We start from the raw sequence: 19,562 nt of genomic DNA, 5'->3' as shown, positions 1-19,562 counted from the left end.
CCAAATAACCAATACAACTATACAAGAATTGGACGTCCTGCCCAATAAATTCTTGTATGGTTTATGAATAATATAACCGACATCTTAAGTTATTCATTTTTTGTTTAATTAACCTAAATCAACAATTTTACCATTCATATGCATGGTTAATACCTAACTCAATTAACCAATTTAACAATACTTGATATCAGTAGTTAGTAACCTTGTCTTACTCATCATTTAACATCTCGCATCTCTTTCTGCAGTCGAGAAAACATATAATTTATACTCCATCTGTCTCATTTTAATCTACACACTTACACTTTTTACGCATGTCAATGCAAAACTTTGAGGACATATATCTTTAGTTTTGTATTTGAAAATTATAAAAGGTACATATTAATAAAATACATATTATGATGAATCTAACAAGACCCACGTGACTATATTTTCATCCGCGTATAAATCACAAATGATGGTCAAAGTGAAATTTGTGAATAGTGTAAAATATCAAAGTGTAACAATTTAATTGAAACATATGGAGTAATTGATATAAATAATCTAAATTTTCACTCATCTTCTCAAAATTATTTCAACTTTGAATTATCTTGAAATAATTACAGCTTTGGATTATCATGAAATAATAAAATAATTAGTGATGAAAAGGAAAATAAGAATATGAATCAATTTGAAAAATAACTCTTGATATTGATAATTCTAAAATAAGTTGAAAAATTATTTTAGAAAGACTGATAAAAATTGAGATTATTCGAATCAATTATGGTTATACTTCAGTTATAACTATATGAACACTCACATTTCTTACCCGCAAGTAGGCAACGGTCCTCTCTAACCATCGCCGCCGGAAAAGTACAAGGGAAGCACTCACCGGCCACCGGATACCGGCGCAGCGCCACCCACACCACCGACAACCTCTCTTCAGAACCGACTTCAAAAATCTCGAATTTAGGTAATTTAATTATGTGTTAATTGGTTGTTAATTTGATATCTTATTCATGAAGATAATTAATAGAGAGGAATATGTTTCAATTAGGTCATTTGTGGATTCCAGTACAGAGTATAATTTTTAGCCAATTAGGGTTTTGCGAGTCTTTTCTATTCCTTTCTTAACCACTTTCATGAAGATAATTAATCTTCAGGATTCTACGGCGTGTTAATTGTTATTAGTGTTCTTTGTTTATTGATTCTACTCTATTATGGTCCAGATATGAAGTAAAGTGTTAGGTGTTTCCATTTGTTAATTGTAGCTATTTGACGATGTTAGTTTTTGTGTTTATTGATTTGATTTGATGTGATAATGTTGGGTTGTTTGTGTTTGATTAAGTTGGGTAAGGAAGAGTGTTGAGTGACTGAAATCCTTTTGGAATTTGTTGCTGATTATCTTGGTTTTTGCTGGAGATATTGAATTGGTTTTACAGATTTGATATACTTTCGTTTTCATAATTGACGTGTTTTGTGGAACAAACAAGGTTAAACCAATTATTGAATACGGTATAGAGGGAGTATACTGTTGTCTGTTGAACATATTAGCATTTTATCGTCGTACAATTGTAGTAACCGTAGTAGCAGCAACTGCAGCAGCGGCAACAGGAGAAATTGTAGTTCTAGACTGACTAGTACTATGGAATGTGCTGATTATTGTCGAAAAACGTTTGACATAGTAGAACTGGTAACATCTCTTTTCCGTTTGTTTCAGTGTTAAAGACCTTGAGCTAAGTGACATTATGACAAGTTATTTATGGAAGAAGTATGCAGATTATGTGTACAACAAATGGGAAAGAACGATTTTGTGGGATATGATTGAACCTTATAGACGGCCTAAGACGTTTACTCCTCTTGTCACTCTTTATGTTGCTGCATTCTACACTGGGGTTATTGGAGCAGCAATTACAGAGCAACTCTATAAAGTAAGTGACCTCTGCTTATATATCCTAGTAAAAACAAATGATCCCTTTCCTCCAAGAAATCAGTGCCCTCCATTTTTTTTTTTGAGGTTGTGATGTTAAGAACCTTAGTGCGTTTTGAAATCATATTTAGTGAACAATACCAAGAGTATCCAAATTGTGTGTTGTCTTGAAGCTTTTGTGGATAAGAACCATGGAATTGATATGCCTTCTTTATGACTGATCGAAAGGTTTAGTGAATTTAATTCTTGAAAAATGATAAGATGCCCACTTGAATGCAGAGCCCGCTCCTACTTCTAGTCTTTTCTACCAATTTAAGAACATTTTGGTTTCTTGGAACGTTATGATTCTAATTCGTGGTTCCTATTATTGGTTACTGTTATATTTGTACCCTGTGTTGCAAGTTTGATTTGACCATTTTCGTTTTGGGGTCTTTAGAACCAGTGCCATGTAGTTTGTGATTAAGGATCTGTGATTCTGCGGTCGACTGTGGTTGTAGCACCCGTGGTTTAAAGGAATGCATAAGTTGGCTAACTTTTGTTGGGGTTGAGTGTCTGCTGCAGGTTTCTTTGTGTAACTATGTGATTTCAGTTCCAGAGATTTTTTTTTATGAATAGAGGACCCTCCTGGGTAGTCTTTCCATGTTTAGGGTAGAACTACATACTACACAAAATCTGCATAAACAAGATAGCTTCGTAAAAGATATTCTATGTACAAAAGACTGGCAATCTGGTAGGCTAGCAAGTCTTATCAGAGATGACTGCATTTTTTAGTGTGCGATAAAGGTTATTGTGGCTGTGCAGCACCTAGATTCTGTTAAGGATTGAAGTTTAATACACAAGTCTCTTGAGTGTCCATTCCTTTTTATTGTTTTTCACTATGATGGGACCTGAAGTACTTGGTATTATTGTTGCAAAACATTCTTCTCTTATTATCTCCAGTGAAATTTGCTCCTATATCCCATTAATTATCTAATCCGTGTTAGAAATCAATGTGCGCTTGTAATGAACTGGAAAGTTTGCAGAAATTTAAAGGAAGAAGATGGTAATTTGCATTCAAATTTGGAAAGAAACAATATTACAAGCTCCCTAGAGGCTTGTTCTCTCCAACATGTTATCAAAACCACAGAAAACTTTCAATGATGTTCATCCTCCTTTCCCTCTCACAGATATTCTCTTAAATAGCATTTCTAAGTCTGGCCGACTGATTAGCTTCTTCTAAAAGCTTATTCTAACAACTAATTATGTATTGCCTATACTATTCCTCCCGGCCTCCCCTTTAGGCTAGTTCATGACAGAGCTGTACATGTGTCATCCTTTATTTATAAAAAACTTTGAACGCACAGATAGCATAGCAGGATCTGAAATACGAACTTGTGCGCCGAACTGCCAGTTTTAAGTTGATAAGCCAGTAATGTCTAAAGTAATGTAATTCCTTCTTTCCTCTCTTGTTGCTTTGAGAGATTCTCTTTTTAGTTGTTACCTGAATTACGCAAAATTTACTCAATATCTTTTTTTCTTTTTCTGATAACATGCACACTACTAGCAGACTAACAGCTGAGCTTTTTATCTGTTAAGTACCCTTGGCCTGTTCACTCTGACGCAAGAAGTTTTCTGAATTCTTAATGTTTATTGGTGACGTCACGCAGGAAAAGTACTGGGAGGACCATCCTGGAGAAACAGTACCTCTGATGAAACCTATGTTCTATGGCGGTCCTTGGAAGGTATATAGAGGGGAAGTTCCGGTTTACTCGAGTGACAAGCCCAAGTGAAATAAGTATGCTATGGTGTTGGAAAGTTCAGATATGATTCTCCTTTTATTAGAGGAAAGCATTAAAATGTTCTTTTTCTCCTTGTTCTTTTCCTCTCTTCTTTCCTCTGTTATAGAAATTAGTATGGAGGGTGTCATGCACCTAGGTGTTTAGGTTGCTGACTTGGTGTAAATGCAAATGTGATACTCGAGCTTGTATTAGTTAGCTGAACCAAAGGTGACCAAATTTGAAGTCAGCTTTAATGACAAAATGTTCCATACTTTGACATCTGCATACTTGCCTTCTTGGGCTGTTGGATCAAATTTCATTTTTCAGATGCTTATCAATTTTTAAGGAGTTCCTTAATTTTGAAATTGAAAAAAAATCACATATCAAATTGTGTAATTGTTTTAACTCTACTATGAAGCTACTTTGCTTTGTTCATATATATTTCTTGCTGTTAAAGGGTATGATCTTTATACTGCCAATTCATTTCAAAGCTCATGCTCTTTCTTCACTAATTGGTTTGAAGCACTGGATCCTGCCGTTAACTCCATCATCCAAGAGGATAAGATTGGCTAGTCGAGGTATCAAGAATAGCATAGGTTGTTTTTTCTTACAAGGCCTCCTTTAGTTCACTGTTAATGTCTGCGTCACATAGGAAGTCGGCAGATAGCAGAGGGACCTAAACCGTAGTGACAAGATCGTTCACCTGCAAAGTATGTCTAGGGAGTTTCTCCCGCAGTCCCACACCAATAATAGATCTGATGTGGTGCAAGTGCAACTATGAGTTACAAGCAACATAAAGTTTCATTTGGCATTTCTCCATTTAATCTTACAAAATGTCAGTTCTGATGTGTAGCAGTTAAACATCCCAATAGTTTCGTAGCTGTGACATGTGGAGAAGAAGTTCATCTCTGCCTAAATTGGTGACACTGCTAGTCATGATCCATGGGGGATGTTGCTTGTAGTTATCTCTGATTAATCCCTGAAAACTTCTGATGTTTTCTTCAGGTCGTGCGCCTTTTCCTCCTTTCATCTTATCACACTTGGTAAAGACAAAGGTGATAGGTATCTGAAACGCACAAACCCAAACAGCAAGATATTAAATACTTTCTATAACATATTTGAGCTGCAGCCAAAGATGATAGAAATTAGAAAGCAAAGGCCAGCATAATTGTTGAAGAGTATACATTGTTGCGTCCGAGCCAGTTAGCACAATCAAGATCTATCTTCTGTGGGGGAACACTAGCATCAACTAAGAGTAGTACCGCAACAAGCGAAGTTCTGTTCAAGAAGTAGCCTTTAGTGAAAACAGACCAATCCGTTCGAGCAGATTCAGAGGCTTTTGCAAACCTGTATACAAATAATTACACGATCAAACATATGAGGTAATCCTACAATGCTGCACATTTGAAGCAATTATTACTGATAGAAATGCAGATCTGTTAAAAACTATCTGGGAGCAGCAGCACTTGCTAACCCATCACTACTCTCTGAGGCAGCAAGCTACATATCTTGATCACAGTTTGACTCAAATAAGGGTAGTATCTTACTTAATACTAAAAGAATATCTACTTCAAGTCTTGCAAAAACTATTGCTGAGACCATAGATCAGCAATACAATCGATGAACAATTGAGGGCTTAACAGCAAAGCTGCATAAGACGATCAATTATCTGCTCCCATTCCCTCCCCCCTTTCCCTCCTGCCCTCGAAAGCCTCCATCAACGGACATTTGTGTGTTAAGGCGACATGTTTGAACGCTGTGATGTAGCTTGGTCATAAAGCAAATATGCAATACTCAATAGGTTTACAACAGAATACGATAGCGTTCCTTTAGTGCATAATTGCAATGCAAGATATACCATTGAAGTGATATTACTGATATAGCAGATCATAATCTACACGAGCACAATGGTTGCCCTATTTATTACTTTCTCATTCTTCCACCTACCCCACCATTTTTTCTCTCTCCTCCATTTCCTTCTTTGCTCCTCTTTTTCTTGGTCCATTATGAAGAGCCGGGCATCAGTTTTTTGGCCAAATTTTTTCTCTCTCCTAATAAACTAATATTATTTTTATATTCTCTCTCCTCATAACCCACAAGGAGGACAACAGTTGGGAGCACTAAATACTGAAAATCCAGAAGACTTACCCATATCCAGGCAAATCAACAATATACCAAGTCTTGTTAATCAGGAAATGGTTGATAAGCTGAGTCTTCCCTGCAAATTAATCAACCACCAAAAACGAAAAAATCAAAAAACAATAACTGATAAATAGGTTCATAATTAACAAAAAAATGTGTTTGCAAGTGAGGAATAAAATCAAACAGTTGGAGTGCGAAACCTGGTTTCTTAGAAGTTAAAGCAACTTCTTTCTTCCTAACAAGAGAATTAATAAGAGAAGATTTGCCAACATTTGAGCGACCCAAAACAGCAAATTCAGGTAACCCATCTTTAGGACAATCCTTAGGACGTGTACTACTCTTGACAAATGCAACTTCCTTAATCTGGGAATGACCTGCATAAGGTCCAACCACAATGTTAGACCCAGGTAAGATCATTTCCTCTGTTACTTCATTCGGTTCGACACCCGGTGGCACGAAGAGCACGGTGCGTGTGAGTTTGGCAGTTGCGTCGGAAGGCGGTGGCGGAGTTGCGGAGGTTGATAATGCTTGTGGATGGAGGTGGAGATTGGTGGGGTGATTAGAGGAGAGAGAAAATTGAAGATGGAAGGATTTGGGAGGGTGGGATTTGGGTAGAATTGAGGAAGATAATTGAGGGATGAACAAGTAACGACTTCTGAATAGCAGCATTTTCTTTACCCGCCAATTTTGGGTGCTTTTGATTTTCTTCTTCTAACTACTTATACAACTCTACAAGAGGTAAGAGTATGCCATACCATGGGAGAAATTCCTAGCTCCGAACTCATATGAATGTAGATCTTAATCTTACCAACAGACGTAACGGGATGTTGGATAAGCACTAAATATATTTTTTTGAAATAGTATAAATTTTGGAATGGATTTCAAAATCACACGTCAATCGGTATAATTAATATCTAGATTTATTTTAATATTTTCATTTTTAGTTATCTTATCTATCGTCCTAAGGACGTTTGTTAGTTTTTGCCTATTTTTTAATTATGAATTAAGAAAATTATAAAATTTAGATACTTTGAAGATACATGGGCGACTGTATTACTGTCTCGTTTAACATGAGATCAAACAATGGAGGAAAAATCAACACTAAAAGGGAGAATATTATGGAGAAGATCTAACTCTGAGAGGAAAATAGCATGCTTAGGTAGTTGATTGATCACCATTTGACAATCTGGTTCCACGATGATATCTTGCAAGTCTGGGTCTCTTACCCAACTGCACAACCATCTCAATAGCCTTGGCCTTTGCAACTTCCACAGAACAGTGGGCTCGCATGCTTCGTTTGTATCTTTAAAATCGTGTAATGTACCTTTAAGGTTTGTAACAAATTCACCATATTGTATCTTTATTGATTAACAAACATAAAGAATGGGTTTGATAAGTGCCATGATAAGCTTTCGGACTAATATGGGATGAAGGTAATAATAATCTGTCGTTTCTCGAATTAGGGTATTAACTAATTAGGGTAATTTTTGCGTTTAACTTTTGATGAAAACAAATTAGTATTGATTCATTCAATTTTCTGATAATTTTAAATAACTTATAAAAATTAGCTCCATTGCATTCAAATAAGTTTGTATAAGTAGATGTAAGTTTAGAAAAATAATCCATATAAATGAAAAGGGGTTGAATAGAATATATACTGACAAACGTATACAATAATTTAGAAGCAAGATCAATTGGGAGTGAAAATTCTAACACGAGACTTCAATTATTCAAAGAAGGCGTGAAATTAATTTGAGCATTTTATTTAACCTTGAAATCCCCACATAAGTTTAGATCTTTTTTTGCTCCATTTGGTTTTGAATTCCATTTAAGACATCATTAAGCACAAATCTTGATAACACCATTTGCAATTGATTTTCCTTTTTTCCGCATAAGTAAAAACAAGTGTTATAGCGAATAAAAACTCTACATAACATAGATTATAGGTTAACTCGACCCACACCGAGCCTCCAACTCCTCAAACAGGTCCTTAATAGTGAAAAACAAGGAGAATAAAATACAAGAGCAATCTCATTTCAGAAATACTTCTACTCTCTTTGATGCTTTTTTTTCTTCTTCTGAAAATAGCTAAGAAAGTGAACACCATAATCACACAAACAATGGAGGTGTTTGGCAATTAGAGTTTTGGAACAAAAAGAGAGGTTTGGACCACTTCTAGAGTTTTGACTAGTCAAAAACTCTAAAAGGGGTGTTTGGTAAAAGAGAGTTTTAGAGAGAGTTTTGGAATGAAAACTCTCAAAATGAAAAAGCTCATATTATGAGCTTTTTCTTTAGAGGATTAGGAAGAAATATGTTTAATGACTTTTTTGCCTCTAATAATAACACTACACATATGTATTAAAATGTCTATAAAAGTCATTTTACACAAACAAATGACAACAAACTTTTAGTAATCAGTTAATTTTTACCAAACACATTTATAAAAAAGTTGTCAAATCAGCAGTCAAATCTGCTGAACAAAAAGTTAAAACTCTAACAGCAAACTCTAAACTCTAACAGCTAAACTCTAAACTCTATTTGCCAAACAGGGCCAATGACACTTTTTTTTTTTTTGAAATACAAATAATGACACTTGGTAACAACCTCAAATTTCACACTCTAATTATTATATATATAAAAGAAAGATCTTACTAATCACACATAAAGATAGTGTACCACTAATCTAATCACAACAACAACAACAACAAATCCAACATCAATGTCAAGAGTCAAGGCTCAAGGTGAAGGTCTTCTCCAACATTTGATATTTCAATTTTCAACAACACCAACAACTACTAAATCTTAAGCCATAATAATAATTTCTTCACTACAAAGTTTCAAGTTTTGTGTGCACACATCTTGTATTTTCTCTCTCCTCCAAACCATGCCCATCTCCTCCTACCTCGGTAACCGCAGCAGAGGTACCGGCGGTGGGTGGGCCCGCTCATTTCTCCCGACCACCACTCCCACCACCCCAACCAAATCAAAACTCCCCCGTAAATCACGCCGACGGGCCCAATTACGAGACTTTATATGGGCCCACTTCTTTACAATTGGGCTTTCTCTATCTCTTCTCCTCTTCACGGCGGCCTTTTTTCGGTTCGGCCCATTTTCTCTCTCCTCACCTCGATTTTCACGCCGGCACTCCACCACCAGGCCCAGAAAGCCCAACCTAAGGAAACTACCCTCTGCTTCTCACAACGACGTCGTTTCATCTGCTGCTGCTGTTGATATTACTACCAAAGATCTGTATGAAAAAATAGAGTTTTCTGATGTTGATGGTGGGCCATGGAAGCAAGGTTGGATGGTTACTTATAAAGAAAATGAATGGGATAATGAGAAATTGAAGATCTTTGTTGTTCCTCATTCTCATAATGATCCTGGTTGGAAATTTACTGTCGATGAGTATTATGATCGTCAGTCTCGTCATATTCTTGATACTATTGTTGAATCTCTCTCCAAGGTGATTTTTTTTTTTGTGAATTTGAAATATGGGTTAGGTTTTATTTGATGTTTATGATTCTGGGTTTTTCTTGGATTTTTGTTTTTGATTGTTAATTTGTAGTGGGTTAGTTAGTCCTACTAGGAATGTGAGCTGGGTTATTTTTGGGGATTGTGTTAGAAAGTTGATTTGCAATTTGATGCTGTTGATGGATGGACCTTTTTTTTAGTGGATGTTAATGGAGGGATACTTAAAATTTATGATAGTGAGGGATTTGAGTTTTTTATGAAGTCATAATTCTCTAGGGTTTTTGTGTTGTGATATTGTTGTATGTCTATAATTTAAGCAATGGATGCGGATGTACGTTATTGATATTGAATCCCAGGATCAAGCTCTTAAGTTTTGTGAGCTCAATGTTGTTGGGTTAGGTTTTATTTGATGTTCATTATTCTGGGTTTTTTTTGGATTTTGTTTTTGATTGTTATTTTTTAGTGGGTTAGTTAGTTCTAGGAATGTGAGCTGTGTGTTTTTTTTGGGGGGGATTGTGTTAGATAGTTGAGGTGCAATTTTATGTTGTTGATTATGGATTGACCTTTTTAGTGGGTGTTAATGGACGGATACTTAGATTTTTGAAAGTGGGGGATTTGAGTTTTATGGAGGCAAAATTTTTTAGGGTTTTTATCTGGTGATATTGTTGTATCTCTATAATTTAAGCAACGGACGCGGATGTATGTTATTGATATCGAATTCCAGGATTAAGCTCTAAGTTTTGTGAGCTCAATTTTGTTGGGTATTTGATGGAATGTGTTTTTCTGTGCTGTAACATTAGTTTGAAGTTCATAGCATGTTGTTGAATTTACCAGTCTCCTACTAGAGTGGAAAATGGGATTTCTCTTCTTGAGTTTAATGTTTGTTATGTGGTCATAGTGATTAGCCTTTTGTAACATTGTAATATGTTGGTGGTGTAGTTTTAGTTTGGTTGTCGTAGATACAGATCTACTTGCACTATATATTGTCAATTTCTTAAGAGTAGGTAATATGTGGGTGTAGAATAGATATTGGAAGGCTTGCAATCTCTCCCCCATCTTCTGTTTTTACTGATAAAAGCTTACTATGCTCTACCTGAGTTTTTAATGATTTTGGTGAACATGTCAATCTTCTTGTCAGAAGGGTGATTAGCAGAAGTGGTTGGTATATATTTTATGTTACTAGGATTTTGGTACTCGTGTTCTGCTGGACACATGATCCAGGTGTCATACACATCAATTTCATGAAAAAGAAATCTTTGTGGTCGGAAAATGAAGTGTGAATTGTTCATGCCCATGTTGGAGTGGCATGGATATGACATGGGCACTTGAGGTGAAATAGAGGATCTAGGTATCATAGGTATATTTCGAGAGGAGATAGCTGATGTATCTCCCTCCTCCTCTACCATCTCTTGTCTTTAGAACCTATTTTCCGAATCTTGTATTTCTAGAGTTGTTTCAAGATTGACTGGTCAGGTGAACTGTGCGCGTTCTCACGATGCTGCTTCCAAAATAGATTTTCACAGTTGAACAGTGATTGGTTTGCTTGTTTTTTAATTATGTGTGTGTGTTTTCTTTATGGAAACTTCTTTTTGTTGAATAAAAGCAGCTGCAATACTGAAGTATCTTCTATATTGCAATGCAACATCAATTACTTATGCCATCGACTTTCTGTTGAAATTTTGGATTTATCATTTATTTTTTTCTCTTGAACCTTGGTTTTGTAGGATGCACGGCGCAAATTTATCTGGGAGGAGATGTCATACTTGGAGAGGTGGTGGAGGGATTCTTCAGATAGTAAAAGGGAAGCTTTTACAAATTTAGTGAAGAATGGGCAATTGGAAATTGTTGGAGGTGGTTGGGTAATGAATGATGAGGTAACAATTTTTTATGTTGGACTAAACTGTGGGCTGTTTTTTTGGCATCTCTCTTAATCATTTAAAATATATAGTTGATTGATTCACTAGAGTAATAGAGTAGCATATTATTGTTATTTTATCTTGACCAGATATTTATGGAGCTTCAGTGAGAAGAATTTAAAAAGATCGTATTTAGATTCACTAGTGTTGGAGTAACAGTTTAAATCTCCATTAACCTAAACCATATAAAACTTTGATGAAAAGTGGGGGAAAGACCAATAAATATAATGCCAGAAACTAGGATAAATCTGTTCTTTGTTCATTTGCGACTCAGCTAAACTCTATTTCCTCATTGTGTGCAGGCTAATTCACATTTCTATGCTATAATTAAGCAGGTGAGGACTTCTCTTTATTGTGTCTTCTTGTGTTCAAAGTTTAAGACACCCCCGACCCCCACCTCCACCCCCAAATAGGAAAAATGTACGTAACGGGACTCTTGTACCTGCTAGTTAGCCTTATAATTCTCTTTATGATATTTGTGGAACAACAGAAAATTTGGACAATTTGCCTGTTTCTTTGATGCAGTTAATATTTTGCAGATTGAGTAAGAGCAACTTTGAAGCTATTCTTGTTTTCATATTTTCCATCCTGGCTCAATGTGCTTGTGAATCACAAGTCACATTCTCCTTGCTGTATTTATTTGTATTTGTGTTCAATGATCTCAGATTATATTACCATAGTAGATCATGTTTATATCCAGATACTCCTGGACATTTCCTTTCACCATGTGCTCTGTTATGTGGTTACTGAAATTCTAAATAGCATAGCAGCAGCTTTAAAGTCCTTTATTAATTTCATGTTTTGCTTTCCCAACCTTGAAACGTGGTTATACACCAGGTGTATCTCTGACCTTAGTCTAGTTTAACAATCAGAGGGTGTATGACCTTAGTTGACCTCATGTTTCTCAGAATAATCTTTCTAGAGTCCTTTGGGAGGGAGTTGTTTTTAGTTACAGGGCTGGCCAATGTCAATTTTAGCTTTGTCATTATGTGAAGATTTTGGCATAAACGAAGCCATCCCTTGTTTATGTGATGCTAATGAGGGCCATATCTTGTGAGATGGATCACTTGTCGTATTTGCCTACATAATTTGGTATCGCGCCATTCATGGAGAGATCATGATTCAGTTTCTCAAATTTTGAATCTGACAATAACAAATTTATTGCCTGTGCTGTGAGGGCTGTGATTTGCTTTTATCCACTCTTTCAAGTTCTTTGATGGGCAAGATCTGTATGTATCTCTTGTAAGCACTATCACTTTCTTGATACAGTTAACAATGTGCATCTCTTGAACTTTTTTTTCCGTTTGCCTGTCATGCTGTGTTATTCTTTTCCTTCTAGTACCCCATCCATGTAATTGGGCGGCCAGATGTTTGCGATTTTATGCATCAATCGACAGTCATTTAAATGACCTGTGCTCCTTTCTGATTTATTTCTGGTCTTTTCATGTTTTAGATGACAGAAGGTAATATGTGGCTAAATGAAACCATCGGTGTGGTTCCGAGAAATGCTTGGGCAATTGATCCATTTGGATACTCTCCTACAATGGCATATCTTCTCCGACGCATGGGATTTGAGAACATGCTGATACAAAGGACTCACTATGAGCTTAAAAAGGAACTTGCCTTGCATAAAAATCTGGAGTTCATATGGCGACAGAGCTGGGATGCTATGGAAACTACAGATATATTTGTGCATATGATGCCCTTCTATTCGTATGATGTTCCCCATACTTGCGGGCCTGAACCAGCAGTTTGTTGTCAATTTGATTATGCTCGGATGCGTGGTTTCATTTATGAACTCTGCCCCTGGGGTCAACATCCTGTGGAGACCAATCAAGAAAATGTGCAAGAGAGGGTAGGAAAGCTGTTGGATCAGTACAGAAAGAAATCAACTTTGTACAGAACGAACACACTTCTGATTCCCCTAGGAGATGACTTCCGTTATGTCAGCATTGACGAAGCAGAGGCGCAATTTAGGAATTATCAAATGCTATTTGATTATATTAATTCTAATCCCAGCTTAAATGCAGAGGCAAAGTTTGGCACTTTGGATGATTACTTTCGAACCCTTCGTGAGGAGGCTGAGAGAGTGAACTATTCACTTCCTGGCGAGGTTGGGTCCGGTGAAATTGAAGGTTTTCCGTCTTTATCTGGCGACTTCTTTACTTATTCTGACAGGCAGCAAGATTACTGGAGTGGATATTATGTTTCAAGGCCTTTCTTTAAGGCTGTTGATCGTGTGCTGGAGCATACACTTCGTGCTTCAGAAATGCTGATGGCACTACTACTAGGACGTTGTCACAGAGCTCAGTGTGAGAAGTTGCCGGCTAATTATGCCCACAAGCTGACAGCTGCAAGGAGGAATTTGGCCCTCTTTCAGCACCATGATGGGGTGACTGGTACAGCCAAGACTCATGTGGTCAAGGATTATGGAACCCGAATGCATACCTCTTTGCAGGATTTGCAAATTTTCATGTCTAAAGCAATTGAGGTACTGCTAGGCATTCGCTTTGAGAAAAATGAACAAAATCCTTCTCAATTTGAGCCAGAACAGGTGAGATCCAGATACGACGCGCAGCCAATTCACAAGGAAATTAATGTTCAAGAAGGATCTGCAAAATCTGTGGTCATATTTAATCCTCTGGAGCAAACCAGAAATGAGGTTGTGATGGTAATTGTTGACAGATTAGATGTAAGTGTCTTGGACTCCAACTGGACATGCGTTGAGAGCCAGGTTTCTCCTGAAATGCAGCATGATAAGGGCCAGATATTTACAGGGAAGCACCGTATCCACTGGAAAGCTTCGATTCCTGCTATGGGGCTTCAGATGTATTATCTTGTCCATGGAGCAGGGCAGTGTGAGAGGGCAAAGCTGGCGGACCTGAAAATTTCAGCGAATTCTGACCAGTTACCCTGTCCTGCACCATATGCTTGCTCGAAAATAGAGGGAGATATGGTGGTAATTCGGAACCGTCATCGAACTCTTACTTTTGATGCAAATCTTGGGCTATTGATGAAAGTTGTTAATAGTGATGGTTCTCAAAATAACGTGGGTGAAGAGCTAAGCATGTACAGTAGTCAAGGAAGTGGTGCATACCTTTTTAAGCCTGTGGGTGATGCGCAACCTTTTATTGAAACTGGTGGACAGTTGGTGGTTACCATAGGTCCCTTGATGCAGGAAGTATATTCTTATCCAAAAACTCAATGGAATGAAGCACCAATATCTCACAGTACTCGAGTTTATAATGGGGAAAATACCATCCAGGAGTTTCTCATTGAGAAGGAATATCATGTTGAACTTATGGGTGACCGCTTCAATGATAAGGAACTGATAGTCAGGTACAAGACTGACATTGAGAATAAGAGGATTTTCTTTTCTGATTTGAATGGTTTTCAGATGAGCCGGAGAGAGACCTATGATAAGATTCCTGTGCAGGGAAATTATTACCCAATGCCTTCTCTTGCATTTATGCAAGGACTTGATGGTCGCCGTTTTACAGTTCATTCGCGTCAATCTCTGGGTGTGGCAAGCCTGAAAAATGGATGGCTGGAGATTATGCTTGATCGCCGTCTGCTGCAGGATGATGGACGTGGTCTTGGGCAAGGGGTGACTGACAACCGTCCAATGACTGTTGTATTTCACATCCTCCCCGAGTCCAACATTTCTTCAGTTTTAGACCCCAGTACAACTTCTCTTCCACTGAACCCTTCGTTGTTGTCGCACTGTATAGGATCTCAATTAAATTATCCTGTACATGCATTCATTTCGAAGAAAGCACAAGAACTTGCCCCACAACCACCACCACCTCGATTCTTCTCCCCTCTAGCTTCTTCTTTACCATGTGACCTGCATATTGTGGACCTCAAAGTTCCCCGGCCGTCAAAGTTTTCGTTCTTGGAGCATCCTGTAGAACATCCAAGGTTTGCTCTTCTCGTTCAGAGGCGGGGTTGGGATTCGTCATACTGTCGGACCGCTAGATCAAAGTGCACAAAGTTAGCAGATGAACCTGTAAATCTTTTTAGTCTGTTCAAAGACCTAGACGTCATGCATGTTAAAGCAGCATCTCTGAATCTGCTGCATGATGATACAGAGATGCTTGGTTATACTGAGCTGTCTGGAGATGTTGTTGAAGAGGGGCATGTTGTCATCCCTCCCATGGAAATACAGGCCTACAGACTGGAGTTGCGGCCTCACCAATGATACCCAGCTAGCTCTTTAATTTGCAGTCTTGACAGAAATCATTGCCTCAGGAAACTATCCGAGAGGAAGGAATTTACCATATATTGCAGTCTCAGAGGAGTGTACTGAAATGCTTGTAGTAACACGAAATTGTTGTCCATCTATCTCCACACAAGCACCAGGGACATTCGCAATAATGATGTGCAGATGCTGCTGGTTGATCCTGCTCTTGAATGAAAAATGACGCAGATAAGCTTACTTAAAGTGATAGAAGACCAGCCCTTGCCCCGCCCATTTACAGATCTTTATGGTTGTGGCTTTGCGTTTTCTGGATCTTGTGGAAGGAAGTCTGCTTTATGACCATTTGCATACTTTGTTGATAGGCCAAAAATCTGTAATTTAGATGTAATAGTAGTGTAGATGAAGCAGTTTATGTCGTTTTTTTTGTGCAACTGGTCATGCTACAGGAAAATTCTTGTACTTTTTTTGGTTTGCTGACAGATACATGCCATTGAATTCTGATGCACTTGTATGTTCCATTTGCTACTCTGCAAATAGTTAATGACTGAATACTACTCCTTACTTAAAAACTTAAATTACCTATTGCAATGTTTGAGATATTGGTTTTTGTTGAGAAACAGTGGAATGAACAATTCCACTGTTTACATGTGTGAAGTCCACTGTTCACATATGCGTGAAGTTCATATTTCCTGCGTGCATTTAATGCATGTCAGGTATTTTCTTCCGTTTGAAAATTTTGCAATTGTGCACAGTAGAAACTTTGCCTATTATATACAGTGTAAGAAATCAGTTTTACACATCAATGCAATACAATACTCTCTGATATATTTGCATAACTTCTCTCTCTATTTCTCACAACACGTTATCAGCACGAGTGTTCTACCGGAAATTTTTTTTAAGGTATCTTTAAAATTTTTACATCCATTTTGTTTTTAAGTTTAAATTTTTTTCTCCAAGCCCAACCTTTTACTACCCGAACATGGACCAACAAAGTAACGGGATTAACATTGTTTTACACAATGTCTCTGTCTCGGGTATTTATTTTTGGATAGAGCGAAACAATGTGCCATTCACTACCAACCCAGCGAGGGGAACTGTAATACAGCCCCGACCCAGTAACCGTAACAACGGTACAAATACTCATACCAGAGAAAACCCACAAACCCCTGTTCCCAACACCAATAATAACCCTCCTATACAACCAGCTGAAAATCAACCTCCGCCCAGTAATAAAAGAGATAGAGATGAACAGGAAGAAACTAGTAGTAAACGTCACCATACTACTAACGCAGAAAAAAAATAATTTTAACGCCACCTTCATGGAGGGCAAGGACATTTTATTTACGTTATTTTATTTTATCTGCTCTTAAACCGCCTATATGGACAGGTTAATTTTTTTTATTGCCACCTATATGGACGGCCTAGTGAATGATAGCATTATTATGTCTTATATGTGCAATAATGTCGTATGTATGCAGGGAACAAGCATTCAGAACATTATTATATATTATTGTCTCTAATCTTCTACTTTTTTTGCATTTATAGTTACTATATTATATTACCAATTTACTAGCATGCTCTAATATATATTTGTCAATATTAGAATTTTATTGCGTTGTATATTTTTTAACTGTATATGAACTGCACAGTTAGGGATAACCCTCTATAAAAGCGGATTACCATCCCCATTTTCACCACATATCCCTTATCTTCTTCCGATTTTTTTTTCTCTAAACCCACAAATTTTTTTCCTTCTTCCTCAACCTTCCGGCCACCATGTTTAACGCCGACGACAACCGTCCTCCACCCTCATCTTCCTCTTTTGAAGAGGATTTTAGGAAAATAAAACTCTACTTATTTCTTATAGCCGGTTTCTTTTTCCTCCTCATGGCATTAATGATATATCTCCTAATACATAAATAGGAGACAAAAAAAATTTCCCCCGGAAGAATGGCGAAAAATGCACATGAATATCAATTTTTTTTGTCTTTAAGTGCATTTTAGGAAGTTTTTTTTGTTTATTCACTTGTTGTATTTTGTTTCTTTTTTGGTATTTTCTTTTTTTTTTGCTTAGCTTCATTATTGTTGTACGCTATTTTTAGTTTTTTTTGTTTGTATTATTTATCTATAATAATAATGATATAAATCAGGGGGAGATAATATATATATGTGATTTATCATCATTACTAATTTCAAATATTTACCTATTTGTAGTCAAAAGAATGGGAGATCTAGTGAAAAGACAATTTAACATACTAGATCTATCTGGGCAAAAGTTTTTAGAATGGACGGTGGACGCCCAAATGAATTTAAAGGCCCAAGGACTGGAACATACAATTAAAGATGTGACAACCCAACAAGGGGATGCAACTACAACAGCCGCATCAGTTAAAATTGCGACTGTACAAGAAAAGGCAAAAGCCTTAGTCCTCCTAAGACATCATTTACATGAAAGTTTAAAAAGTGAATATCTACTTGTGGATGATCCAAAAGAACTATGGGATAGCCTAAATGAAAGATATGGGCATCACAAAAATGTGCTTCTCCCAAAGGCACATTATGACTGGACCAATCTGAGGTTCCAGGATTTTAAAACGGTCAGTGATTACAATTCAACATTGTTTAGAATTGTATCATTGTTAAGATATTGTGATCATCCCATCACAGAAGAGCAAATGATAAACAAAACGCTCTCCACTTTCCACGCCTCTAATATCATATTGGCAGAACAATACAGGTTCAGAGCTTTCAAAAAGTACTCTGAGCTAATCTCAGTACTACTTGTGGCTGAACAAAATAATGATCTTTTGCTGAAAAATCATAATCTTAGACCTACGGGGTCTTCAGCCACTCATGAGATAAATGCATAGAAAGCTCTAATCCACCAGAAGCAAATGCTATACATAGTGGTGGACGCGGTAATTACAACGGTCGTGGGAGAGGACGTGGTAATTACCGTGGCCGAGGGCGTGGACGTGGAAGAGGCCGATTTTCCCCAAGAAATAATAATTTTAAACATTCTGATAAAAATTGGGGACAATCATCTGGAAATCAAGGCAGACGTCCTATAAAGGAAATGATACTTGCCATAGATGTGGCATGACCGGGCACTGGGGCCGCACATGTCGTACTGCCAAACATTTGGTAGATCTATATCAAGCTTCAATAAAAAACAAAGGAAAAAATGCTGAAGCAAACTTTGTTAATGAAGCCACTACATCCATGCCCAGCCTTGATGTTTCAGATTTTTTTATGGATGATGCTGAAGTTGAAAATAAGTTTGTTTAGATCACAATCGATTAATGTGCTTAGTTTATTTCAACTGCTTCAATATCCACTTTCATGTATTTGTTCCTTTATTATTAATAAAAATACGTATTTTTCTTATACTAATCATCGTATTTATTATTTATGAAGATATGAATTCATCAGAAGTTGGAACAAAGAACAATGTCTCCTGGACAGTGGGACAACACACACCATATTGAAAAATAAAGAGTATTTTTCAAAACTTACAATATTCCAAGCAAATGTTAGTACAATTTCTGGGACAGCCAAGCTAATTGAAGGCTCTGGAAAAGCTTGCATTATATTTCCAAATGGGACAAAATTGATAATTAATGACGCATTATATTCGAGTAAATCTCGAAGGAACCTCATAAGTTTCAAAGATGTACGTCAGAATGGTTACCATTTGGAAACAATGACAGGTGAACAAAGAGGAATTCATATGCCTAACGGCAGAGAAAAACGGCAAGAAATACATCTATGAAAAATTGCCAGCAATTTCCTCGGGACTATATCGCATAGATATACGTCCGATTGAAATTAATATGATATCTAACCAGAAGTTAGATAATAGAAAATCATTTACTCTATGGCATGACCGATTAGGCCATCCTGGCACAGGAATGATGCATAGAATCATTGAAAACTCAAATGGACACTCTATAAAGAATGTCAAAATTCCTCGGTCAAATGAATTAACATGCTCTGCATGCTCACTTGGCAAATTGATAATCAGCCATCTATAAATAAGATTGCCACTGAATCTCCAATGTTTTTAGAAAGAATTCAAGGAGATATTTGTGGGCCTATTCATCCTGCATGTGGACCATTTCGTTATTTCATGGTATTAATTGATGCCTCTACTCGATGGTCACATGTGA

At 37.0% G+C, this 19,562-nt stretch overlaps 3 protein-coding genes across 3 annotated transcripts; 2 read left to right on the top strand and 1 right to left on the bottom strand.

Annotated features, from left to right (window-relative positions):
- The first annotated feature begins 741 nt into the window (after positions 1–741).
- On the top strand, positions 742–3,942 carry LOC104905340 (hypothetical protein). The gene is made up of 3 exons (XM_010693854.4): positions 742–949; positions 1,697–1,907; positions 3,553–3,942. The coding sequence occupies exons 2-3, from the start codon at positions 1,725–1,727 to the stop codon at positions 3,673–3,675; spliced, it is 306 nt and encodes a 101-aa protein (XP_010692156.1). The 5' UTR covers positions 742–949; positions 1,697–1,724; the 3' UTR covers positions 3,676–3,942.
- A 503-nt stretch (positions 3,943–4,445) lies between these two features.
- On the bottom strand, positions 4,446–6,623 carry LOC104905347 (GTP-binding protein At2g22870). The gene is made up of 4 exons (XM_010693865.4): positions 6,006–6,623; positions 5,812–5,881; positions 4,848–5,010; positions 4,446–4,729 (listed from the first exon to the last, which is right to left on the bottom strand). The coding sequence occupies exons 1-4, from the start codon at positions 6,472–6,474 to the stop codon at positions 4,520–4,522; spliced, it is 912 nt and encodes a 303-aa protein (XP_010692167.1). The 5' UTR covers positions 6,475–6,623; the 3' UTR covers positions 4,446–4,519.
- A 1,876-nt stretch (positions 6,624–8,499) lies between these two features.
- Positions 8,500–16,000, top strand: LOC104905356 (alpha-mannosidase 2). The gene is made up of 4 exons (XM_010693877.3): positions 8,500–9,268; positions 11,001–11,150; positions 11,495–11,527; positions 12,646–16,000. Exons 1-4 carry the CDS (start codon positions 8,690–8,692, stop codon positions 15,391–15,393), a joined length of 3,510 nt encoding a protein of 1,169 aa, XP_010692179.1. The 5' UTR covers positions 8,500–8,689; the 3' UTR covers positions 15,394–16,000.
- Positions 16,001–19,562: the final 3,562 nt, after the last annotated feature.

The sequence above is a fragment of the Beta vulgaris genome, chromosome 2 (assembly GCF_026745355.1).
Source record: "Beta vulgaris subsp. vulgaris cultivar EL10 chromosome 2, EL10.2, whole genome shotgun sequence".
NCBI classification, from domain to species: Eukaryota; Viridiplantae; Streptophyta; class Magnoliopsida; order Caryophyllales; family Amaranthaceae; genus Beta; species Beta vulgaris.
Note: the sequence above shows the minus strand (reverse complement) of the source record. Positions and strands in the feature narration are given on the sequence as shown.